General features: G+C 59.0%; 1 protein-coding gene and 1 long non-coding RNA gene across 3 annotated transcripts; one reads left to right on the forward strand and one right to left on the reverse strand.

Moving 5' to 3' along the window:
• The first annotated feature begins 180 nt into the window (after positions 1 to 180).
• Positions 181 to 8,588, forward strand: LOC123806070. 2 transcript variants are annotated; one of them, XR_006783420.1, is made up of 3 exons: positions 181 to 402; positions 3,562 to 3,634; positions 8,067 to 8,588. It is a non-coding gene; the product is annotated as an uncharacterized LOC123806070 (long non-coding RNA). The 2 variants fall into 2 exon arrangements; XR_006783421.1 differs by lacking the exon at positions 181 to 402 and adding an exon at positions 1,565 to 2,070.
• Positions 2,114 to 26,198, reverse strand: MMP2 (matrix metallopeptidase 2). The gene is made up of 13 exons (XM_045819066.1): positions 25,721 to 26,198; positions 22,838 to 23,064; positions 21,817 to 21,965; positions 20,808 to 20,936; positions 20,435 to 20,608; positions 17,262 to 17,435; positions 16,294 to 16,467; positions 14,408 to 14,563; positions 13,283 to 13,424; positions 9,766 to 9,902; positions 8,601 to 8,760; positions 4,571 to 4,680; positions 2,114 to 3,014 (listed from the first exon to the last, which is right to left on the reverse strand). Exons 1-13 carry the CDS (start codon positions 25,874 to 25,876, stop codon positions 2,911 to 2,913), a joined length of 1,992 nt encoding a protein of 663 aa, XP_045675022.1. The 5' UTR covers positions 25,877 to 26,198; the 3' UTR covers positions 2,114 to 2,910.
• Between the last annotated feature and the right edge of the window lie 65 nt (positions 26,199 to 26,263).

Here is a 26,263-nt window from a genome sequence, read left to right on the forward strand (position 1 = left end):
CTGAAGTGACTGGACACCCTCGGGTTTCACCCCGCCCCTCCGGTTCTGATCGCCCCGCCCCTCTGGTTCAGGACACGCCTAGGCACTGGCCCCACCCCCTGAGCGTTAGCCCCACCCTCTTAGGTGTCTGGCTGTTCCCTTGGGTGATAGCGCTCTGCCCCCTTGGAAGTGAATGCTTCTCCTTAGGACCAAAGCCCGCCAGGGGCGGTTTTGGCAGAGTTCTCTGCTTCAGGGTCAGGCAGACCTGAACTTCCAATCGGTTCTACTGACTCGGTGATGTTGTCCAAATCACCATCTCCATGACCCTGCAGCCTCCTTCCGTGGAAGGAGAACCAACAGCGTTTAGATCAACAGAACCTGCATCCAGCTGTTGGAGGGGACACCCTGGGGCTGTACCGTTAAGTGAGTTAACATACCCGAGCTGGGCTTTATTTCTGGTGTACATTTTGCTTTTGTTTAAACCTGTCTGGGTCGGATGTTTATCAGTTAGAACTCAAGAGTCTTGGCTGAGAGAGAACTTGATACCAGGAGTGGCATCTGTTCCACTGAAAACATGACTGGCAGTGGGGAATACTGAGCTACTATTATAAGGAGGTAAAAACTATTGCCCTCCGCACCAGGTGAGAAACCTGGTCCCTCAAAGGGAAATGACTTAGCCTGTGACCCCATGCCACCCTGAGAGAGGAAGTTCAAGGCCCTGACTGAACCTAAACGGGGGAGGGAGGGCAGGGCTTGCCCAGAACGTGAGGCCCGCTGGTCGGGGCCCCCAGGTGGCTGGGAGTCAGAGGGAGGCGGTGGATCACTGGTCCTCGCGGATCCACGGCTCACAGCAGACTGGAGGTGAGGGGAGCCTGAACCTGGACTCGGGCACGGCGGCTCCTGCACACTTACCCACCAGAGACCTCAGAGTCTTCCCACCCTCCCAGGCTGGTCATGTGGTCTTCAGCTGCTCACTGAACCTCTCTGAGCTCGTATTCTCATCTAGGAATGGTCAAAGATCAATCTCTACCCCATGGGGTCATAGTAACCATTAAATAAAAGAATGCATCGTGTCATGTTCAAGAAATGGCACGTTTCAGGCATTGCTGTGCAGCAGCTGAACTTTCTGTGGAACAGAGAACCTTCATAACAACGCATTACAGCCACAATACAAGCTTCCCCAGCCTCAGGGGTCTCCATGTAGGGGCCGGCAGACCCTCGTGGCTCTCTAGCCTGACGCCTGCACAGAAGGCTGTCTCTTCAGGCCCCTCCAGGATCTGAGCCACTGGGGAGGCCACAGAAGGGGAGATGATGACCCCACACCCACCGATGTCACCTCTGGAGTCCTGTCCGTTCCTCACCCCCTTCCCCACCAGCCCCACCGTGAGAGGTCTAAAATAATAAACTATCAGAGCCAGAAGGGGTGTCTGAAACATTCAGGCCTGAAGTTACTCTTTTGGATCAGCTCAAGAATTTCTACAGAGGAGGAGATTAGGGTGGGCGCTCTGGGGGAGAGGGAGGAGTAAGCAGCTTACCCTTTAAGAAAGGCTGTGCTTGAAAAGCAAGCCTACATCCGCACCCCCACCCCGCAGCTATGTTTTTACTTAGCGTAGCTTTTGGGGAATGGGGAAGGTGATGCTGAAGAAGATTCTGGGCTGAGTACCAACGCTCCTCCTCTGGCTCATCTTTGGCCTCGACTTGGGTCTTCACGTCGTAGCTATGGTACCCTGGGCAAACCCCTTTTCTCCGGGCCTGTTTCCTCATCAGTAAAAATCGGGCTGATTTTAGCCACCCCCTCTTTAGGTTGTTGTAAAGGTTCAACGAAACAATGCATGTACGGGGCCTGGCCCTCTGCTCACGGCGGGGGATGCTGTTCGTCAGCGTTAGAGCCGGGACTATTGTTAACGAAGAAACGGAGACTCCAGCAGGAAGAGGACCTTACTCAAGACCCTGGAATTGCAGTCACAGAATCACGCACTGCGGCTTGAGGGCTCTGTCCGCGGGACAGAGGGACTCCAGCTCACAGGACACACCCTTTGAGGATCTCTCCAGTGTCCCCCGTGCCCTTTGGGGAGCAGAGGCTTAGACTTTGTAAGTTCCCTCTTCCAGGCTCTGTACAAACAGAGGCAAACACTGCCACTCAGCTGGTGTCTTTATTCATACCTGTTGACATTTCCCATGGGGAACGGTTGAAGGGCAGGGAGGGGAGGGCTGAGCGAGAAGCCGCGGGCTGGTTTTCCTCCATCCAGTGGAGGCGGTGATGGGCTAAGCTTGAACTACATGGAGTGAACGGGGGGACCACAGTGAGGTGGGCTGAGATGCTTCGTGCAGTGACTTCAGGCGGCCTGAGTCCTTCTGTCAGGAGATGCGATTTGAAAGTGGAAAAACAAAAAAGGATGGAAAGAAAAGAACAAAGTGCGTACACAAAGCAAACCGCTGACGTGGGGAAGGTCCTAAGGCAGCCAGCAGTGTGAGAAGCTGGGTGTCCAGGCGGCCTCCTGGCCATGCCTTTCCCCGCTGCCCCAGGCCAGGCCAGGCTGTTGGGCCACCAGTGCCCTCTTGAGACAGTCTCTGTTGGCTCCGAGGGTGCCGTGCGACGGTTGTGGGGGGAGGAGAGCCTGAAGTGTGGCAGCACCAGGGCAGCCCGGGGCGGGGCCGCATTGAGGATATCAAAGCATCTCTTCGGGGCGGCTCAGGAAGGCTGGTGGGATCCGGAGGGGCGAGGGGCACCTGGGAGGAGTACAGTCAGCACCTTTCCGTGGGCACGGGGCACAGCCACTCTCTGGGATCTCAAGTCACCAGGTGGCGGGGAGAAGGCAGAGTAACCGCAGAGCTAGAGGTTGCTGGGCCCTCCTGGGCCCTTCCCCGGTGCCCAGGGCCCCACGTGCAGACGGGGGTGGAGACGCAGGGCCCGCGGGAGTGGCGGCCAGCTCAGCAACCCAGCCAGTCAGATTTGATGCTTCCGAACTTCACGTTCTTCAGACTTTGGTTCTCCAACTTCAAGTAATACATGCCCTTGAAGAAGTAGCTGTGGCCTGGGACGGGAAAGGAGAGAGGCTGTGACTACCCTCGGACATTCTGGCACGTGGAAGGCTCCCAGTGCTTTGGAAGCCTGCAGCCACAGGGATGAAGCTTTTAAACCCGAGGGGACCCCTCTGGGGCTGGAGAAAGGGATGTGGCTGAGGAAGTGAGGTCCCTGAGCCCCTGCCGTCTTCATCTTGAAGACGGGGATAAAGATACCAGCCTCTTAGGGCTTGCGGTGAGGATGAAGTTAGACAAAATGCGACTGTTAATATAAATAACAGTACTCCGCTGAGCACAGTCCCCGCACTGAGTGCTTTTGCTTTCTGTGTACCGGAGGCAACAAACCAGGCGGCTGCTCATCCTCTCGGCCCCCAGATGGGGGTTTTGTGGCTCAGTGTGGCTCACATATGTTTTTTTGTTCTGTTTGATTTTGAATTGTGAGTAAGTATGGCCATACCACCCTGAATGCGCCCAATCTTGTATCAGTAAGTTGCCACTGTGTAAACATCTGGACATTTCACAAGGAAATACAGAATTTTTTTTTCTTCCTCTTAAAAGAGAATATCCAGCAACACCGGACCTGGCTCATGCAGGGCTGCAATCCTCAGAAGCAGAAAAGCAACTGTCCCCGGTAAGTAAGCCACGAACTCTCTGGTTTGCCACAGACCCCAACACTCCCTACTGTGTGCCTAACCTACTTCACTCATTTGTGCTACTGGCCCGGCCCCTCTGGGCTCTGGAACTTGGGACTCCTGACATACATAATAATCTCATTTACTTCCTCTGAAACTCTGGCACGTAGTAGGTGCTCACTAGTTGCTTATTCCTGAAGATAATCCTTCACCTAGCACCTGATGGTACAGTGCATTTTGTTGGACACGTTAAGACCACGAGCCACTCACTGGAGGTCAGAGCCATGTGCATAGCCAGCATATGACAGGGGCTCAAAAAATAAAACAAATCTTTGTGGAATTAAATTAAAATTGCCTCTAAAAAGCCAAACTGGACCTCTTCCAGGGCCTGGAGAGCTCACAGAAGTCTCTTGAGGAATATGGTTTTCAAACTCCAAATTCTACCCTTTGATGATACTGGTTGTATAATTCAGCAAGGGATCAGGGGCAAAGCGAGCTGAATGGGGATCTCTGCCACATCAGCAAGAGGGCATGACAAAGTCCGTCCTGCCTCAAGTGGAGCCATCCTTCTGCTAAGGGCAGGCGGTGACAAGGCGTCCTGTGGAACCCGAGAGGGCCTGGATCAAGCCCCAGAATGAATCCAGGGCACAGAGCCCATGTTCCTGCTCCCCGCCCCGCAGGCCCCTGCCCTCCCCTTCCCTGGCTCCGGGCCCTGCAGCTGCGAGGGGCCTTTCTGGGTCCCACCGCCTGAAGCCTGCTGAGCGAGCAGAGGTCAGGGGGCTGGATGCCTTCCCAGCGCTGGGCTGAAGGGGCTGGTTTGTTTCCCCAGGCACCACAGGCCTCCCTGCACAATGAGGGAGTGTGTGCTTGTAGCGCCCGGGTGCGGGGTGGGGGCAGGGAGTCCTAGAAAGCGGCCAGAGGCCCAGGCGGCTCACCGTCACCCTGCAGGTCCACCACGGCGTCCAGGTTATCGGGGACCGCGTTCCAGGCGTCCTCGATGAGCTTGGGGAAGCCGGGGTCCATTTTCTTCTTCACCTCATTGTATCTGCAAGGAAGTGCACGTGGTGAACCCGTGGGGCCTCCCTAAAGGAAGGCCACCCCTCCAGGGGGGCCCTGGATGGCAGGGCCCCGCTGGGGGCTCCGGGGTGGGCCTGGGAAATGGGACCCAGCCCTGCAGGGAAGCCGCCTGCCGGAAAGGAAGCACACGTTGTCAGGTCCGGGTCTGCCTCCCAACTGCACCGCCCACTAATTACGTGCCCTGCACAGTCTTGTAAACACAAGCTTGGGATGACCGTTAACACTGAAGGGGTGCATTCAACGCTTTTCATTTACTTTCTCGGCCACCCCACGTGACAACCCTGTGGCACGATTATTACCGTAAGACCTACGTCACAGACCAAGGGCTTCACAAGGGCCTGCGGCTTCTCAGTGGTGGTCCAACCCACGCCTCCCTGGCCCCAGGGCTGCAAGTGACTGTCTGAGCCGCCCTTTCACCAGCTGGAAGATGGGGTTCTATTGAATTTAATGTAGCAATGAACACATGGACAAAGTAAAACAACACACGCAAAAGGATCTGGTACTTGGCGGAGTGTTTGGGAACTAGTAATTCCAGTGCAAACCTCATTCAGTTCCTGCTGCCATGTGCCGAGAGCTGGGCCAGGCGTCCAGGGACGGGCCCCGCCCCGCCCCGCCCTTCTAGCTCTGGGTGGCCTGGCCAAATGGCTGCTTTGGCATCTGTCCAGTGGAGATGACAGTGCCTGTCCTGGAAGGTGATCTTGGCCAGGACGGCAGGTTAGAATGCAAAGTAGTACGTGAGTCCAAGGCCTGTCCAGCCACAGGGCAGACCTCCTGTGACCTCAGCTGTCCTGGCTGCATGGTCACCCTGGGCCCCGCCTCTGATCCGGGTCAATCCCTCGAGTATTTAGTTGGTATATTCTTCTTCCCAGCTAACACTACCTCTGTCTTTTTCATTTTTGGAGAACTTTTTAAATGCTGGGGTCATTTCGATTCCTTCCCTTCTGTAAATATTTCATGAGCTCCCACTGTGTGCCTGTGGATGGCGCAGTAAATCAGACAGCATCTTGCGTGTGTGGCGCTAATTTTCTAGGCAGACCCATGTTTGAGTGCCACCCGGTGACAGCCAAGCATTCCTCCACCGGGCCTCCTTGCCGCCTCTTCCTCCCCACGGCCAGCTGGACCCCCTCCACCCCAGATGCCAGCCACAGCTTCCCCTCGGAGCTCCCTTTTAGGGGCTCTGCACCCCGAGGACTGCCAGCAAAGCCTCCTTTCATCCCAGTGCCATCATTAAGACATCTGGCAAAACCTAACACGCTCCCTCGTGAGCTGGGGTACCAACACCAAGTGTCCCAGCTCAAACCCCCCCAGCATTCCCCCTGCATCACCGCCACTGACCCCTTGACCTGCAGCGTCTACAGTGACGAGGGCTTAGAGCCAGGTTGCCTCTTCCTCGCCCTCCTGTCCCTCCCCTTCTAGCCACAGAAGTTAGGGTGGGCAGGAGTCAAGCCCATTTTACAGATGAGGAAACTGAGGCTCAGAGAACTGCACTGGTCTGCTCCCACGCTCTCTTCCTCTGGGAGGAGCACGGCGTCGTGGCACCAGAAGATGCTCTGAGGGGGCTCATCTCTCTTCCCTTTCCTCTCCGTCCCAGAGTGTCCCCGCAGTGTCCCCGCTCACGGGCACAGTGCTCTGAAAGGTTTCTCTGCCACACTCTGTACTTGCCCTCTGCCGCTGGCGTCAGGAACACAGACATCTGTGTCCCGGCCTCTCCACGGCGCAGCCTTCGGGCACAGCAGCCTCAGCCCCTGCGCCCGGGAGATGGGGCCAATACTAGCATCTACCTCCTGTGAGGAGTGTGGGGGAGATGTGCAGCCTCAGGCCCAGCACGGGGTGCAGGGCCCACCACGAGAACCATCATCGTCTCGTTCAGATGTGTTTATGCCTCTTCTGCAAGCGCCACAAGGCGGGAGGGACTATTTCCTGAGCACTGGCTTTCAGCACCTAGCTCAGTGCCTGGCACGCTGGAGATACCGGACAGATGTGTGAGGGCTTAGCAGAAGCTTCCAGAAGCAGGGGCTGAGCACTCCCTGGCACGAAGGAGGGAGTGCCCAGGCTGGAGGCAGTGACGTGTCCCCTGTCCCTCTAGGTCTCTCCCCCCTTCTCCAGCCAGGGGGTCTCGGGCCCCCTGCAGATGCTGCACCAACCAGGACCAGTATCTCCAGCTCATTCACCGCCTCTCCTGAGAGACAGATCTGTCCCTTCTGGAAACCCTGCCCGGGGCCTCTGACAGGCCGCCTGAGCTGTGGGTGTGCAGGCGTGCACGGGTGTGCGCACAGGTGTGCACACTCGTGTTCCCACATGGGCACGTCTATTCCTCTGTGTTTACATACAGAAAGTTGGAGAACGCTTAGAAAGTCCTTCCAACACCGTGACCCGAAGACACCGGGGTTCTGTGATTCTAAGGTTCGCGTCTGCGAATCCGCGCCTCTCACTGCCCGCATTCTGAGATCGGGAGATTCGGGGCACCACCCGCCTACCACACCAGGGCACCACTGGCCATGGGCGTGTGCGCCTGGGAGTGTTCTGGAGCCTGTGGGCAGAAGGCCCACTCTGTGGTTTCATGGCTGACTGTGTTCTTTCTTGAGGCTTGAGATACCAATCAGCTTAAGTTGCTAAGTATCTCAGCAATCCGTCTGGAATTCCACCCCGACACGGGGGCAGCCTGGGACAGAAGCAGCTTCTGGATGGCGGGCAGCTGGGGGCGGGGCTGGTGGGGAGAGAAAGTGGGAGGAACAAGGGCCTGGGGCAGGAGCGGGGCGGGCAGGACTGTTTCTGGGATGACAGACCAAGGGCCCTCCCCTCGGCTGAGGGTGACAGAGGCAGTGGCAGCCACGCAAGGGGCGTGAGTGGTTGGAGCCACCCAACCACCTGCACCAGCTGCCCCGCCCCACTGACCAGAGGGCCTGTGGGGTGCCATGGAGGGGCGCGGGGGGAGAGGACAGGAAAGGCGGTTACAGTCCTGGCTCTGCGACCAGCAGTGCACGTTGGGCCACAGTCTCCTTCTCTGGGGAGGTGGACAATGTTTAATCAAACGGAGGATGCTTCGCACTGACCATTCCTAGACATTGACCCTTGACCCTTAGCCCTGACCATGGCCTCTCAGCAGTGAATCCTTCCCTTGAGATAGCCTGCAGCCGAGCCCTGCCTGCTTCCCCGCTGGCCCCTGCCAGCCTGCACCCCCAGCCCCGGGGCCTGGTGCAGACACACCAGCGGGTGCCTCCTGCCTCCTCTGAGGTCTGATTCGAACGCAGGCTCCTGAGGGAAGCTGGCGCACCCCTCTGTCTTCATCCTATTCTGCCCTCTTCCACCCCTGCCTCCACCACCCCCATTTCTTGGCACCCTACTACATTTCAGGCCCAGTGCAGAGGAGTGGAGAATACCGAGTATGTCCTCTGGGAGCCAGAATGCCGGGGTCCGAATCCCAAACTGCCACTGCCTGACCGTGTGACTTCAAGCTACAGACTTTGAACCTGTGAACCCAGATGTCTCCCGTCTATAAAGTGGGAATAATACCGATCACACCGGTCTTGTGAAGTCCCTGGAAGAGTGCCCGGGATATAATGTCAGCAGGAGCAGCCATTGTCTTCGTGTAATTACCCCCTTCCTCGGTGAGTCACCCCAAATTGTGAAACTCCAGACCAGACAGACAGGGGCCGCATCAAGACTTCTGAGAAGGGGAAGGCGGTTCTGACCAGAATTGTATGAAGAACGTGCACAAGGACGGGTCACCTCCGATGACCTGTCCAAGGGGCTGCGGTCCTGGCCGGTTAGAGACCAGGGAGGGGGCATCCCTGGCCCCACAACCTCTGAACTTGACCCAGGAGGCCTGAAGCCACAGAGTGAGTGTCTTCTCCACGTCCATGCAGGCGGCTCTGCTGCCCCGCTTACCTCCAGAACTTGTTTCCAGCGAAGATGTAGGTCTTCTTGTTCTTGCTCCAGTTAAAGGCGGCGTCCACTCGCTCGATGTCGGGGGGCAGCCCCAGGCTGGTCAGCGGCTTGGGGTAGCCCGGCTCCAGGGTGCTGGCCGAGTAAACCCAGTACTCATTCCCTGGGGAGAAGCAAAGGGCGGGTCGGGGACCGGTGCTGAGATGCCCCGCCAGCCCCTCCCTCCCATCACCTGCCGGCCAGCGACCTGGCTGTTCTCAGCGGGGACACATTCCTTGCCCAGTTCTGGGTCCAAAGCCCAGATCAGGGCTCACGAGGCCAGTCTGATAGCTGGTTACAGAAGGTGCCTGGCCGAGGAGGTGCGTGGGGGGTGGGTCCAGCCCTCCCTCCCCTCACCAAGCCGTGTACTCCGAATGCCGCGCCCGCCACGAAGAGGCACCTCAGCCACAGCCCACGATCGCTCTGGGACAGGAGATGGGGTGCCATCTGGTAGATCACATACCCACCCGCAGTGTGGGCTGAGCCGTCGGTTCCTCCGAAAGCCGTCCCTGCGGCCCCAGCCCAGGCCAGCACAGGGGGACCCTGCCAGCCCTCCCTCCCCACCGCAGCGCTCACTGCCCGCCCCCTGTGGCAGCCTGGGTGTCTGTCTCCCCACTCGTCTGCGGGCTCTGCGAGGGCAGGTGCTCCAACCGCTGCGGGACAATGCTGGGGTCCCCCAGTGTTAGCCAGGAGACCCCGTCCTGATGATTTCTACCACCTCAAGAGGCTCCTTATACGATTATTTACTTGGTATTTTTGCTTTCAAGAAATTCACTGTGAAATCTTTAGAAAGACATGAATTTAAAAACTTAAAAACGAAAGCAGATCGTTCTTTTCATTCTAACTAAAGTCGTTGCCTGCGAAAGGCTCTAGCTGGTGTGAGAGACAGCAATCCTAACCTGCGATTTTCCTTCTAGAGAACGAACCAAAAGGACTGAAAAAGAATTAGAGCTAATGAGTGTTCCCGCTGTGGGCCAACGGTTTTTGATGCCGGCGTCTGAGCCAACCGCCCACAGGAACCCGCGCTGTTGGAAACGAGGGCCGGAAGGGCCCTAGAGCAGCGGGGACGCCCACAGGCGCCCGGGGAGCATCGGGCAGAGGGCCTGGCGGGGCCGTCCCTCCCACAGACCTGCGAAGAACACAGCCTTCTCCTCCTGCGGGGCCTCGTACACGGCGTCAATCTTTTCTGGAAGCTCAGGCCAGAATGTGGCCACCAGCAGGGGCCCCATGGGCTTGCTGCCTGGCGTCACCGTCCGCCAGATGAACCTGAGGGGGGAGAAGGGAGACCACACACCTTCAGTCACTGCGCAGCTGTGCCTCCCCCGCCAGCCCATGCAGAAACATCCGGCAGAGACACCTTGGTAGGGAAGCAAGGTCAAAGGAAGGTGGGAGAAGGCCTGGGGCATGGACAGAGTCCCCTCTGCCAGATGCTGGGGCTGAGAAGCAACCTCTCTGCTCCCCCTTCTTGCTCCCTCCTCCAGGAAGCCTTCCCTAACTACCTCTGTCCACATCATATTACCCCTCCTCTGAGCCTCTTAAAAATCAACACTGAGTACCTGAAACAGCAGTTTGATTTTTTTTTAAGTGTCTTACCTCTCCTACTAGATGAAAAGCCACCTGAGCCAGGGGCTGGTGGCACTCGAAAACATTTCCGGAGTTGGGATGGAGCTGTACGCTTCGGCAAGAGCCTGAGCTATCTTTACTGAGGGCCTACTAAGTGCCAGCACTCCAGGTGCCTTGTAAAATGGACTCCTCACAATATTACAAGACGCACTCTTGGCTGTACACCCAGCCTGTTGTCCATTCATCTCCCTATCGTCCTTCTGCACGGGACCCCCACATCCACGATCCCCCCCGACCCCCAGGTGGACCAACCCTGCTGTTCTGATGAGATTAAGCTGGAGGTTCTCAAAGTGGGATCCCCAGAGCACACCATCCAGGAACTCTCTAGACGCATGAATTATTGGTCCCCACCCAAGACCACTGGGTCAGACTTGCTGGGCTGGGGGTCCAACACTCTGTGTTTTCACAAGCCTTCCTGATGATTCGAACGCAGGCCCGAGTTTGAGAACCATTGGCTCTTTAGCCTGCCCTGGCATCTGTCCACAATTCAGCAGTTGTCATGTGACTTGTGTTAGCATAATGAGATTGAACAGCTAGACTTACATTTTATATGTGAAGATCTCTCTGTCTGTCTCTCTTTCTCTTTTTCTCTCTTGCTGGATGTGAAGCCTGCAGCCCCAACCGCCACTGGCAGCCACTTTGTAACCATGAGGAACCCAGCCTTCTGATGAAGTCGGCACAGAGGATGGCAGTGAACAAAGTTACCACAAAATCATTGACCCTCTCTGTGCCTGGAGGCAGCCTGACCCTGGACTTCGTACCACATTAGAGCAAATTCTCTCTAGTTTAAGCTGGTCCAGGAGGGTATCATGATCCTTATTCAGAAGATGAAGCTCAGAGACATTACCAGGATTCAAATCCCGACCTGGCTCCAAAGACTGAGCTGACTCATCCTGCAGCATTGCCTTTCTTGTCCCTGCCCCACCCCCCAGGGCCTAGCACCAATCAGTGCTTAGCTACTTAGCGCTGAATTCCCTGGGCCCATTAAACAAACATTCACCCAGGTCCTTTTGAAAGTGCAGTGTGTCAGGCTAGGGATGGTTCCACCTCAAGCCTGGGCTCTGACCCCTGACCTTGCCAGGGGGCCACACAGCTCACGTCAGCACATGTGGCCAGGGCTCCCCTTGCAGGAGGTCTCAAGGCTAGGACGCTGCTGGGGAGCTGAGCTCCCCGGGTTCACCTCCTCCCCATACCTGGAACAGGGGTCACGGGACAGCATGGACACTCGCTGCTGCCCACTGGCCTGGGCACTCGAGGCCTGATGGTGCCCACCTTGGCATCGCACTGTGCGTCTCAGCTCTCTCTGCCTGAGTGTCATCTCCCTGCTGGCCCCTGCCCCTCCCAGGACCGGGCCCCACACCCGGAGCAGAGGGACCCTTCACCAAAGAACATGGGGCGGCTCCCAGCCTCACCAGACTCCGTAGCAGCCAGGAACCTTCGCCGCTCTATGGCTGTGCCCCTGCAGCTCCCCTCGTCTCAGACACCCTCCCAACCCATCACCCCATCTCAGCCCGTCCACATCCGCCCCTCCTGAAAGGCCCCCTCACGTGCTGCCTCACTGCCAAAGCCTCCTGGACTCGAATGGGTCCACAGGGCATGTTGCTGATGCTTCTTTGGCCTCATGGCTTTCACTATGCCATGTATCACTGTCACTGCTCTCTGCCTGTGTCCCAGACCTGGCTGGTGACACTCAAACTTTACCATGCAGAATCATGAGGGGGATCTGCTCAAATCAGAGTCCCGGGGCGGCCCCTGGGCAGAGATGGCAGTCGGAGGGCCTGGGGTGGGGCATGGAGCAGAAACACTCACTCCCAACACTCACGGCCTAGGGGGCCCTGGACCGCTCTCTGAGAAAACTGATCTAGGCTTGAGGCAGACCCTCTGCCCTCAGCAAACCGTGCCCCATCCCCAGCTCCTAAAGCCTAGCCAAGTATTTGGTACCATTAACACCAAGTAATTATCTGTTGATAATAATAGCTAGCATATGACTGAACACAGTGTCAGGCATTGTTCTAAGCACTAAGCTCATCTAAGCCTTCCAAGAGCCCTACGCGACAGGTAGAAAAATTAGTCCCACTTTACAGATGGGGAAACTGAGGTACAAAGAAGGCACACAATTAATCTGCCTGTGACAAAGCAGCCAGTGAGTAATAGGTCCAGGACCCTAACCGCGGCGATCTGGCTCCACCACCTGCTCGGCCGACTACCTCGTACCACAGACAGGTGAGTGGACGGATGGATGGATGGAGGAGGATGACGCGTGGATAATGGGTAAGGATCAGAGACGGACAGATGATGGGTGGGTGGATGGCCGCACGCATGTCTGCATGAATGGATAACGGATGGGTCCTCTCATGCAGGCCTAGCACTGCCTGCCATTGCCCGGGAGGGCCAGGCAGCTGGATGTGCCTCGGGTTTCGGTCAGTTGAGGGGGGACCTCTCCAGCACAACCCCTCCCTTCTCTATCTGCCCTGAGGCGACTTGCTCCCTGTACACGGAACGGTTTGGCCATCTGAGGTCAAGGCCATTCCGGGAGACGGCCTGTGGCAGCCTGGAGTATTGTCTCCAATTCTTCCCTCCCTCCCTCTGTTGGAAACACAGAGCCACGTCTGCTGCCACGTGACGTCGAGGTACCACCCCCAAGAGCAGGTGTTGGGCGTGGCCACGTGATTTGCTTCCTCAATGGGATATTCTCAGACACGACTCTGGGGGAGGCTTTCTCTGTGCTCGTGCCATCCCATGGGGCCTCAGTGCTTCTGCCTCTGGCCACGGGCAGCCACGCACCCCAGGAGACAGCAGAGCACAGCGCCCCGCACGGCAGCAGACCCACGGGCTAGCAGAAAGCAAAGGAGAGGCCTGCGGTGGTCACGCCGCTAAGAACTGGAGGTGGTCAGACAAGCACCAGAACTGTCCACACAGGCCACTCTCCAAAGCGTCCAGCGGGGTCCCCGAGCAAGGGGCGGGGGTACAGGAACAACGGGGCGGGGGCCTAGGGACGAGGAGAATGAGCAGCACCCACTCACCGGTCCTTGAAGAAAAAGATCTCCCCTCGGATCTGAGCGACGCCATCGAAAACTATGTCTTGCACACAGATCTCGGGCGTGACGGGTCCCAGCGTGGGGGTGGGGCCGGTGCCCGTGTCGATGTCACCGTCAGGGGACGGCCCTGAGGGGGGGACACCTGACCTCAGACTCTCCCCAGCTCCTAGGGTGCCCCCACCAGGCTGAGGCCCCAGGGCTGCCCACCCATGCTGCTGAGGATCAGAAGACAGAGTACTCCGGCCTGAGTGTAAGCCCAGGTAGGAGAGGGACACGAGGCCCGGGCGGGGCGGGAGGGGAGCAGGGAGAAACCAGAAACCCCTGGCCCTTCACACTGTGTAATGCCCCCCACTGACGCCACCCGAACCAGTCCCCTCCCTGGGAGGGAGACACCACTATCACTCCCATTGCACAGGTGAGGAGACTGAGTCCAGAGAGATGAAGACCAGCTCCATCTCTTGCAGCTGGTGAGGGGCAGAGGCAGCACAGAACCCACGGGCGCCTCTCCCTCCATCGTGGGTTCCTTCCAAGTCTGCTGTTTCCACCCCACCTCGGCTCAAGCCCTACTTTTCCTAAACAACAGACTGACTTTTTTAAACTCCAGCCTCCTTGCAAGCCCTAATAATAAAGAAATAATTGGTCTCCGTCCTCATTGTATTGTTCCCGTTACACATTAAAAGAAAAGAATCACTATGAAAACCAAAAGCCTGTCCCCTTATATCATTAAGGTCAAGGAGCATGCTGGGAAATTCCACCCCGTACATAGCGAATTCGCCTGGATTCTAACCTCCCTTGGTTGCTGCCACCTGGTGACCTCGGTCCAGGAAGGGTAACTTTTCTCAGGTCTCGGTGTACTCGCCCAGAGATGGGGAGCCCCTTTCTGCCCCACCTGTGCTGGAGAGCCAGGAGGCGTGGGAACACAGAGACTATCTGGGAAGGGAAGGGACTGTCCCAGGGTCCCCTCGGGGCGTACTGGTCCCTCCAGACCAGGTCGGCCCTCGTGCCTCCTGCTCGTTTCCTGCGACTCTGGGCAGGTGGGGCCTTGCTGGTCCACCCCCGGACCTCCATCCTGGGCCGTGCAGCCCCCCAGAGCCCCGCCCCGAGGCTCACCGTAGAGGTCTTGGATGCCCTTGATGTCGTCCTGGGACAGGCGGAAGTTCTTGGTGTAGGTGTAGATCGGCGCCATCAGGGCCCCAGGGTCCTGCGAGTGCTCCAGACCCATTGCATGGCCAAACTCGTGGGCTGCCACCAGGAACAGGCTGTACCCTGAGGACCGCGGGGAGAAAGAAGGGAGACAGAAAAGAGAGGGGTCAGGCCCTGGCCTCAGACATGGAGACATTTGAGGACACCCCACGGTGGGACAGAGGGCCCTGGAAGTGGCCTGGATGGGCTTTTCCTGCTCCTGAGAATCCTGGGATTAACAGACCATGCCTAAGCCTTTCACGCAAGGTCAGCCAAAGTCCCCTTGTCCCCGTCCAGGGCGGGCTGCCCCGTGCTGTAAATAGAGAGAGGCATCCGTAAACCCTCCGCCTGAAGTCCCGTCGGTTCGACGGCATGCTTCCTGGCTTTTGTGCTTCTCCAGGAAGACGAGGGGCAAAACCTGCTCCGCAGAATCCCCAAACGGATCAGGACGTGGGGACAGGCTGGCCCGAGGGTCCACCATTCCTGCCCCAGGGGCAGCAGCAGAACCCACTTCCAGCGGCTACCAGGCCTGGCCACCGACAGCGGGCAAACCCTGTGTCACCCCTGTTGTGGGTTGAAGTATGTCCCCCACAAAACACTCAAGTCCTAACCCTGAGTCCTTGCAAAGGGGACCTTATCCTGAAGCAGGGACTCTGCAGATAAATTAAAACGTAAAGTCACACAGGAGGAGGGTGGCCCCTGAATCCAATGGGACCGGTGACCTTATAAGATACAAAGACGGAACCGAGGGGAAGGGCCTCGAAACAATGGAAGGATGCAGCAGAGAGCAACCCCCATTCACAACTCAGCCCACCCGACACCCCGATTTTAGACTCGGAGCCTCCGGAAGTGGAAGAGGGGCCATTTCTGTGGTTCGAGCCCACCCAGTTTGGGGCACTGTGTTAGGAAGCTGGCGCACAGCCCGGGTGCCCCATGCCAGTCTGGGCCCCAAACCATTCCGGCAGACGGCAAATCCCGCCTTCAGGCAGAAGCTGGGGCAGAGCGGGTGACGTCAGGGTGTGTCCTAGCATGGCACTTGGGGGAGTAAGAAAGTCCCCTCCGACCAGCCTGCGTCAGCCGGCCTCCCCAAGTCCCACCTCATCGTGAGTCAAATGGCAGGAAAGTCAGGTGAAGAGGGGTGGACCCACTTCTGGCCGGCCCTGGACCAGCCCTCTCACCTGGCCATGGGTGAGTCCCATGACCCTGAGTCCTGCAGACCCAAGTGGGCACAGCACCCTGCTCCCTGCACTGACCACACGTGCCGTACGGTGGCGGCCTATCTCCCGCTCACGCTCGCCCAGCCTGGAGTGTGCTCCCGCGGCTGTGCCTGAGCACCGCTCCATTCACACCTCCGCAAAGGACGGTGCCGCAGGGACGGTGGGGGTGGGGGTGGGGTGGTTCTGGGGTTCTCGGCGCTGCGCAGAGGGCGGGGTGGGAGGCAGGGCGAGTGCCCCCTGTTCTCCCCGCTTCTTCTGCCCACCCAGCTCCTCGGAGGCAGCTGTCCGAGCCCAGTGTTGTGACATTTTGAGGAGTCTCAGTGGACACGCGTACCGAGGTGGGTGGGGTCTTAAACTGGAAGCCAGGCCTCTGCCTGGAGGGGCGTGGCTAAGCGGACACTGCGTCCAATGAGAATGGGCGGTGCTTCTGTCGTGGGCGGGCCTAGAGTAGGGAGTGCCCCCACCCTGGACGGGCAGTGTCTCTGCCAGCGTAAGGGGAGGACACGGTCCGTGCCTGAGGCGGGCGGGGGCTCAGGGCGGTTTCCAGCCAGATGGGGGTGGGGTCCGGTGTCTCTGCCCGACGGCCGGGGCCCTTACCTTGGTCGGGGCAGAAGCCCCACTCGCGGTCCTCGTCGAAGTTGGACGTGGTGGAGCACCACAGCTTCCCGTCTGCGCGGCCCGCGGTGGTGCACTGCTCGTACTTCTTGCCCAGGAACTTGAAGGGGAAGACACAGGGGGCACCTTTCGAGTTCCCGCCAACAGTGGACATGGCTGCGGAGTCAGAGACACAGGTCAGAGGCCATGAGGCGCCTGAACCCACCGCCACCACCAGGGACAGCAGCATGGGGGGCACATTAACACACCACACTCACTGAGCACCGGCTGCGTCCAGTGCTTTACACGCGTCTCACCGGCCATCCGTGCCCCCCAAAAATACCCCTGTGCAGGCAGAACCCTGTGTTACCCCATTTCAGGGATGGGGAAACCACAGCTCAGAGAGAGTAAGTAACCTGCCCGAGCGGACACTGCTGGAAGGGTCTGCATCTAACCCTAGAGCTTTGTTTAGGTTCCCCCGTGGACGGGGACAGAGCGGCCAGAGGCGCGGGGGCTGGGCAGAGGCCGCAGAGCCCACAGGCTCCCCTGGGCCACCAGTGGCCTCACACAGGGTCCTGTGGAAGCCCCGTCTGTCCTCCTGCAGAAGGCAGGTGTGGGGACACCTGCTGGAGGGAGGGGGGAGGCAGGGAGAAGGAAGGGCAGACAGAGTTCCTACTGACAGAGAAAGGCAAGGAAGACACTTCAAAGTCACACAGAGGGAAAAAGAGACAATTGTCAGTGAGGCTGAGAGCACATGGGCCATTCAGAGAGGGCTCTGGGCGGGCCTGGTACCAGGCTGCACCCACTGGGCGGAACCTGGAGGCTGTCGGTCCCCAGCACCCGTGCTGGTGTCGGCGCCCAGCCCTCCAGCTACTAAGAGTTCTGACCAGCGCCCGGTCCTGGCAAACGGAGGAGGCTGGGGGCCCCCCTCCGGTGCCCTGGAGAAGGCAGGGAGGGACGGGGACACCCACCGGTCTCCGGGCAGAAGCCGTACTTCTTGTCGCGGTCGTAGTCCTCCGTGGTGCCGCACCAGCGGTAGTCGTCACTGCGGCCCTCGGTGGTGCAGCTGTTGTAGGACTTGCCCTGGAAGCGGAACGGGAACTTGCAGGGCTGTCCGTTGGCGTTGCCACCCAGGGTGAACAGGGCTGGGGCGGGGAGAGAGGAGAGGGCACGGGCGTGAGACCACCCGCCGAGCACCGCACCGGTGAGGTGACAGCACCGTTAAAACACTAAAGACCGCCCTGACCAGTGGGGCTCAGTGGGTTGGGTGTTGTCCCACGGAGTGAGAGGTCGCCGGTTCGATCCCAAGTCAGGGCACATGCCTGGGTTGTGGGTTTGGTCCCCAGTTGGGGTGCGTACGAGAGGCAACTCATTGATGTTTCTCTCCCCCATTGATGTTTCTCTCCCTCTCTTTCTCCCTCTCTTTCCCTCTCTCTAGAAAGAAATAAAATCTTTTAAGAAGGTATTAACTACCATGGTCCTGGCTGGTGTGGTTCTGTCATGGATTGAGTGCTGGCCTGTGAACCCAAAGGTTACTGGTCCCCCAGTCAGGGCACCGGCCTGGGCTGCAGGCCAGGTCCCCAGTAGGGGGCCTGCGAGAGGCAACTGACGGATGTCTCTCTCACACATCAGTGTTCCTCTCTCTTTCTCCCTCTCTCCCTCTCTCCCTGAAAATAAGTAAATAAAACCTTTGGAAACGAGTATTAACTATCATTGCTACTGGTTGGTAAGCGGCTGCTTCTCCGGGTTCCTGGGAAGTACCGCTGGCTTCCCAACCCACCCCATCCTTCCCCTGATGGGACCCCGCCCACAATGCAATACTGAACGCAAGGCACACGGCAGGGAGCCCCTGCGACCCCTGCCGCAGCCCCAAGGTCACTGTCCACTCTGCCGGGTCAATGCCCACACCGTGCGGATTGCTAAACATGCCACCCGCGGCCAGCAGGATCGCGAGAGTCTCTCCATGTGGTAGATAGGGAAACTGAGGCACTGAGAAACCTGGTTCCAGAACTGCTCAGGGTCACATAAATGGAAGAACTGGGCAAGGTGTGCCATGGGAAACTGCAAAACACACCAAACTCAATGTCTCTCCTCACTCATTTTCTCTCTCTCTCTCTCTCTCACACACACACACACACACACACACACACACACAGAGCTTCACCTCCTTTCAACCCCGGGTGCTTTGCTGGACGGCTCTGCTGTGGTCCCTGCAGGAGGCAGAGGAGGAGGAGGGAGGGGCATGGGGATGAGGGAGGGGCATGGGGATGAGGAGGGGTGGCTTTTGGGGACCTGTCATGGCCACCCCAGTGGGCCTCCCTGACACAGGGGCCCTGACTGGAGAGTTTGGGGAGACAGTGGGATTCCGAGTCCATGCTTATCTGTCTGGGGTTCTCCCCTCCCTCCCCGTGCCCTCCTCCGCCCCACAGCTACAAAATGGTGTGTCTCGGGAACTGCCAACGAGCAAAACCACAAGCACATAACCAGGACCATCTGTGCACAGCGGCGCCAGAGGTGACCTCACCAGCCCCCGTTAACTCCGCCACGACCAGGATGGAGCCCAGGCCCTGGCCCCCCACCGCAGGACTCGGGCCCCTCATCCTCACCGGCCCCCTCTTCCCCATCAAGAGACCTTCTCCCGCCCCGCCAGAAACAGTGGGACTAAGGGGAGAGGCAACCCCGGGGTCAGACGCCTCGGTGGCCACTGAGTGCGGAGAGACAAGGAGTTAACCTCCACGCCTCTGGCCTCCCTTGACCTGCCTTCCTACCACCCAGGAAGCCCTTATCTCCTTTCGGACCCCGCCCCGCCCCCAGGAGAATGAAGGGAAACAGACGTTGACTCAGCAGTCAGGAGGGGCTAAGTAACCAGAACCTCTGCCCCCAGCCCCAGACACGTGTGCCGTGCGTACTTGCATCTGGCCACAGACCAAGGACGTGGCGAGTGTCCAATTCGGGGAAGAGCCCTCCCCGGACTCATGGAGCACAGCTGTTTCCACTTCCAGCATCAAAGCGCTCTGTGCTCGTCACAGGGGATGACACACGGGAGGGGTCGCACCACCTGACTCCCTGTGGGGACGTGCGGGGTACGTCAAGCATTTCTATTTAAGATTTCTGATTTGTGAGTGGTTTGAATGCTTACTTAACATAAAGTATCCCGTGAGCTCTGGTACTAAAAGCGTAAACAGAATCCTTCGGTCAAGATGGCTGGCGGTCAGTGACCAGCGGTGGCGAGGTCAGAGACTCACAAACACGCAAACTGACAGCCCAAAGGACAGAGGCACCCAGAGACCAAGGGCTCTGTGCGGTGGGAGAGGAAGAAGGACAGATACTCGGAAAACCACTTGGGCCGAGTCCCATGTCTCTGGCCTTCGATCTCCAGAATCACCAGATAGGGTGACTTCGCAGAGTATGAAATTACACATCCTATCTTTTCTGAGTTCCGATTATGAAATGTGTCAACGATATTTTTAAAAGGAACAGGGTATGTACATTTACACCCTAAAAAAAAATTTTCCCTCTACATGGCTTCCAAATACCTGAAAATTTTGTTTTAAGCATTGACACACACACACACGCCAATACCAAGTCAACACAGAGATGCAGACACAAGCAAAAGTAGACAAGAGACCAAGAGAGGCAGGTGAACAGCCCCTGTGCCCACACACACACACACACACACACACACTCGCAAAGCTGGCACCAGAAACCAGAGTAAAGGCTGAAATTCCCAGGGCCGGTGTCCCCTAGCCAGGTTGAACACCAGGCTGGGGGGTCTGACTCTCATCCTCAGGGCCCACTGCCAGACTTCTGATCCTCTCCTCAGGCCCATGAGCTCCCAGTCCTGGCCAGAGAGTACAGAATGGTTCTGGAGAGTTCCGCTGGGCATCATATTCATAGTTCTAAGTTCATTTAAGGGACGCTGGAAAAAAAATAATTAGCACCTCAAACCTGTGATTTCACATATGTGACTACTCATGGCAGGACTTAAAACAGATTTCATGGGAGCACTGAGTGAATAAATTACACAGGGGAGAGGGACCATGGGGTCTGGAGGAAGCTGGCTGACTGGCGGTGCCAGGCAGGGGGAGTGCAGGTGACAGGGGGCAGCAGGGAGCCTGGGAAGCCTGGGGCCAGACGGACTCACCCTCGTGGGGGCAGAAGCCGTATTTGCCGTCCTTGTCGAAGTCGTAGGTCGTGGAGCACCACAGGAAGCCGTCGCTGCGGCCCGTGTCGGTGCAGCTGGTGTACTCCTTGCCGTTGAACATGAAGGGGAACTTACAGAACTCCCCGTCGGCGTTCCCGAACTTCACACGGACCACTGAGGGGTGACAGAGGGCGGGGTGAACTTCTCCAGGCCCTTCTTCAGAGACCAGAACTCTGCAGGACTCCCCACCCCCACCCAAGCAGAGCCAGGTGCCCAAGGCTGCCAGGGAAGGCTCAGTGCTTGTTGCTAGGTTACCAGGAGACTGGCAGAGGACTGCGGAGGATGCATGGGCGGTAGAAGGTCACTTTCTTACCTTGTCCTTCTCCCAGGGTCCACAGCTCATCGTCATCGAAGTGGGAGTCTCCTCCAACGCCAGGCCCCGGGGCGAAGGCGTGAGCCAGGAGCCCGTCCTTGCCATCGAAGGGGTACCCATCGCCGTGCTCTGAAACGCACTGGGTCTCAGCTTCCAGCCGCCCCTGCTGGGCCCTGCCACCCAGCCACACCCCCACTCATATAGCTGGGGCCCATTAGCCCACCTGGCATCTGTCCCCTTCCTGTTGGGGTTACCCAAGACGGGGACAGAGCAAGTCAGCAGAGAGTCGCTGACATGCCTGTCAGCGTCCTAAGGTCTCCACGGCTGCCTCGAGTCTCTCACCGATACAACACTCAGCCCCACGCCCACTTGGCCAGCCAGCTCCACGCCACCCATCCACACGGCCCCACTCTTTCTTAGGCTGTGCCCTTCACCCACAACATACCATTCTCGATGTCTACACTGCCCACCTGCGTGTCTCCGCTACTGCCAGTGTTTGCACCACCCGCCCGTGTGGCACCACTGCCCCGGCTTCTTTCCCACTCACTCCCATGTCCACACTGCTCCGCTCTTCCCGCCCCACTCCCACAGCGGGGGTTCCTCAGTGTCTGCCGGTGTGGTCCCACAGAGCTTTCCATGCTGTTCAGCTTGACGACAGCTAGCCCCCCACGGCTACCGAGCACTTGAAATGTGGCCAGTGTGACCGAGACCCTGAATTTTAATTTTATTTCATTGCAACTGACTTAAAGGTAGCAGCCCTGTGTTTCTAGGAGCTCCCGGGTTGGACGGCACAGGAAGACCACCTGTTCTCAGATGTGTGTGTCATTGGCCCCCCCCCCCCCCGCCCATCCACGTGGCTCTCTGGCGTCTGGTCCCATCTACGCCACTTCGGTGACTGCAGCTTCTACTCTCCTGTCTCGGCTGCCCTCAGAAGCCCCCGTGCCCCCCGAGTGGGCAGGTGGCGCCCCTGTCTCTGCGCTGAACGCCCGCCAGCCCCAGTCCTGCCTACCCCAGCGGCCGAAGTTGATCATGATGTCGGCCTCTCCGTCGTGGATGCGGGAGAACTCCAGGGGGGTCACGTTACTCCAGACTTGGAAGGCACGGGCGAAGGCATCGTCCACCGTCTCGGAGTCGAGATCAGGCGTGTAGCCAATGATCCTGGAGGTGGGAGAAATGCACGTGAGTGTGTACGTGTGTGCAAAAGAACGAGTATGCATATGCGTGTGAGTGCATGTACAAGTGTGTGCGTAAAACTGTGAGTGCACAAGTATGTGCGAGGGTGGTGTCTGCGCACAGCTGTGCGGGTGTGCGTGCACAAGCACGTGAGGGTGTGTGAGTGTGTGCACGAATGTGCACACGTGGGTGTGTATGCATGCACAGAGCTCACTGGGAGAACAGCCCGCCCCGTGAGCCTTGAGGTCCCTGCAGTCCCGAGCCAGCCAGCGCCTTCAGGCCTTGTCTCAGGGCTCTCGTCCCTCCCTTCCCGCTGGGGGTCCACACAGGGGACAGGGGGCAGAAATCTCATTCTGGGAACCCAGCACAAGCCGTACAGAACCGAGCTCTCAGCCCAGTCAACAGCCAACTGCAACAACTCACAATATCTGTAAACCCAATCAGCAGCCCAATTAGCAGCAGTTCCACCTACCTGCCCCAATGGCCCCGCCCAGTAATAACAGTGACCAGCCTTTGTCACACTGCGCCTCTACGCTGGACACTGGGAACGCCCTTTCTATACCTGATCTAGCTGAGCTCCCAACCTGCACGGAAGGTTTTGTTTCAGTCCCATTTCTGTAGGTTGGAAAGCCAAGGCTCCGGGAACCGAAAAATAAGTAGCCTGATGCCTCCCGGCCAGACGTGTGAGGTTCAAGTCCAGGTCTGTCTGACGCCAGGTCCTAAGAACTTTGTGTGCAAACTCCCGAAGATGCCAAGCCCCAAGAAATCACCTCCCGGGTCCCCTGAGTGGGGAGAGACCCGGGGGACCCTGTGCCCCACAGCCCGGAGGCCCCGCCGCCCCGGCCCTGCCTCGGCACCTGTACGTGATCTGGTTCTTGTCCCACTTGGGCTTGCGGGGAAAGAAGTTGTAGTTGGCCACGTCGGGGTTGCCGCAGCGCGGCTTCCGCATGGTCATGATGGTGCGCTTGTCCAGGACGCCCGTCTGGGGGAGCCCGAAGAACTTCTGCATCTTCTTCAGCGTGTCCTTCAGCACGAACAGGTTGCACTTGTCCTTGGGGCAGCCGTAGTAGGTGTTCAGGTATTTCTGGAAGAGGTGAGCAGTCCCATTAGGCAGGCAGGGTCCCAGGTCAAAGCCAGCTGCAGGACCCAGCCCCAGCCCAGCCCAGCCCCACTGCCCAGACGGCGGGTCACAACGCAGGGGCTCACGGGCACTGGGGAGCCTTGGGTTCCCAAACCAACTTGAACACCTGCCAGCTGAGGGACATCGTACCTGTAGAGAGCGTGGCTACCTGAGTGCTTACCACATCCCCAGGACCGAAGTCGGCGTGCAACACGAATGCTCACCGTGACTCTATACTGTAGTCATGGTTACCATCCCCGTCAACCAGGGGAAGGAACTAGAGCACAGAGAGGTTAAGAAACGTGCCTAGGATCACACAGTTCACGAATGGCAGGGCTGGATTTTGACCCAAGCCCTCTTGCTCCGGAGCCAGGCTCGTGGAACTGTAGTTTGCTGCCTGTCTTTACCTCCGTCGCCCTCCAAACCACCTCACCGCTGGTGACGTAAGGATTCTTCTCCTCACTTTTCCTCTACGGAGATTGGGGGTGGGGGGGGCTGCGCACATGTGTTCCCGCAGCAGACAGACCTGGGCTCGGACCCTGGATCCGTCGTTTCCAAACAGAAAACGGCCCTGGACGTCATGAGCTGGGCGGAGGTTCCGCCCCAACCGGGGCCGAAACCAAACAGGCCCCCGCAGAGGGCCAGGGACTGGCCAGCGCACGTGTTCGTCCAACCAACACTTTGAGACCCGCCCACGGTCCACGCCCCGTGCTGGCGCTGCAGTGACCCGGTGCACAGGACGGAGGCACCTGGGCTCCGGGGTGCAGACCCCGGCGTGGGGAGGCTGGCGGACCGGAGACACGGGCAAAGCAGAATGTGTTGGGTGCTGCGTGGGCACGGCGAAAGGAGGCGGGAGCCTGATGGTGGGGGCCCTCCCCCTGCTTGGAGGGGTCGTCAGGAAAGGAGACGTACAGGGGACGATGATGGTGATGACGATGACGACTAGCACTAACGAGTGCTTACGGTGAGCCACTTCAAAACGTCCTGGGAAGGAACCATCCTCACCCTCAGTTTCCAGGAGAAGCAGCTGAGCCCGAGAGGCTCAGCGACCTGGCCAGCTGGGCAGTGCAGAGATTTGAGGCTAGGCAGTCAGAGCCATGCGCCTGCTTCTCAAGCCCCCCCCCCTGCACCCCTCTGGGCTACCCCGACTCCCGCATGCTGTGCGGAAGGTGCCAGGCCCAGGTAGCCCAGCCGAGGCTCCAAGCTCCAAGGCTGCACCCTCACCCCCAACCAACAGCCACATCAGGAGGCCAGCCAGTTCCAGACCCTTGAGAAACAATAGTAGCCCCCGCCCCCCAGCAAAATGTCAGGTCCCCCAACCCATTTATCCAGAGGGGACAGAGGCTTAGATGCTGGGACGGGGGTTGGGGGGGTCGCACCCCAACAAGGGACTGCCAGGGTGACCAGGAGGCATGGGAGCCCTGCCCTGGTGTCTTGGGCAAGTAGGAAACTGGGCTGCAGGAGAATAAGATGTCAGGGACAGAGGGCAAATCCTTAAGGTGGAAGATTTCATGTGGGCCGGAAGGACCACTCTCGAGGGGTCCCCCAGCTCGAAGGGCTGACAGGGTAAGGGGTAATGCCGTTCCGCTGCCCCCAGCCCGCCTATACGGCGCTGCACCCCCGGAGCCCCTCAAGCCAGGCGGCCGGCTCCCAGAACCACATCGGAGCCGGAGCCGCAGCTGGAGGCCCGCCAGGAGGGAGAGCTGCAGGCCACTCTCCCACCCGCCCCGCCCCCGCCCCCGCCCCACGCGCCAGGCCTCCTACGCCTGCCCCTGCCCCTGCCCGCCCCTTCCTCCCTCACTGGCCACCTCTGTCCTGTCCTCCCGTCCCTTTGCAGGAGTTCTAGGAAACTTTCCGGAGTCCGACCCTTCCGGCCACCTTGTCCACTGGGCCGGATGAAAACGCTGTGCTCTCGGCTCCACTCCTGCCCCAAATATTCCCCCAAAGTTCCCCTCCAACCGTTTCTTCAAGGTCCCTCTCTAGACGTGTGCCAAAAGTTCCCAGGCGTTTGCCAAGTCCCGCTTGGCTCAGAGCGCCCAAACTAACGTGTGCAAGAGTTCACCCAAACTGTGGGCCGCGGGAGCCCCTTCCCCCAGTGCCGCGGAGGGTTACAAAGATCCCCACCGCGTGCAAAAGGGACCCCTGAGGCATTTTGCCAAGGGCCTACCAAGACGTCTGCCAGGAGCCTTGCGACCCAACTCCCCAGATGGGTTCAAAAGCTGTTTACAAAGCCGCCCCCTTGCCAAACCTTTCCGATTCTAGACAGTGTCCCTGTTATTTAGAGAAGCCCTCTCCAGCTGTTTGCCAAAGAACGCCCCCTTACCCTCCCCCTGCTCGTTTCTCGCACCCCTGCTGGGTCCGCAAAGTTTCCAAGTTGTTTATCAAAAGCCTTCTCCAATCACAAAGCATCCCCCAGGGTTTCCAAAACAGAGCCCATCTCCAGCTGGCCGAAGACGCCTCGCCAAGCTGGTGACTGAAGCCCCTCCCCCACGTTGTATGTACCCCACCCCCGCTCCGCGCCGCGACCCCGGGTCCAGGGGAGGTGTGGCGAGGAGACCACCAACCTCTGCCTACAGAGTTTGTTTAAACTTGGGTCGTTGAAGCCCGCGGAGCAACTCACCAAAGCCACCTCTTTGTCTGATTTGGGGGCGACATCGCCAGGGAACTTGATGATGGGCGATGGCGGGGCGGCGGCGCGGCCCAACAGGCAGCCCAGGACGCAGAGCACCCGCAGGGGGCCGGCGAGCGCACCCCAGGCCCCTAGCGCCTCAGTCATTGCGCTCCCGGGCCCGGCGCGTCGCCCCGGGGGTCGCTGGCTCTGTGCTTGTGGCCGCGTCGCCGCCTGGCTGGCGCTTGCCCTGCCGCGCAGCCGTGCGCTCCGAGGGACCGCGGGACTCGGTGGCCTCGGCGTTGCTCGGCTCAGCGGCTCATGTTCCGCACCCCGCGCCCCCGCCCGCGCCGCCACCGCCTGTGCTCGCTGGTCCTGCAGTCCCTTTGTATCTTCCAAGCCCCAGATGCCCAGCCTCCCGGCAGCGCCTGAGGAAGTCTGGATGCAGCGGAAACAAGGGAGGGCAGCCGCCAGATGTGGCCGGCTGGGCTGGGAGGGCGCTGGCAGTGCCGGGAGTAGGGGGTGGGGGTGGGGGCGGGGGTGGGGCGGTGCACT

Source organism: Phyllostomus hastatus, unplaced genomic scaffold (assembly GCF_019186645.2).
Source record: "Phyllostomus hastatus isolate PE091 unplaced genomic scaffold, TTU_PhHast_1.1 phas_scaffold_345, whole genome shotgun sequence".
Lineage (NCBI taxonomy): Eukaryota > Metazoa > Chordata > Mammalia > Chiroptera > Phyllostomidae > Phyllostomus > Phyllostomus hastatus.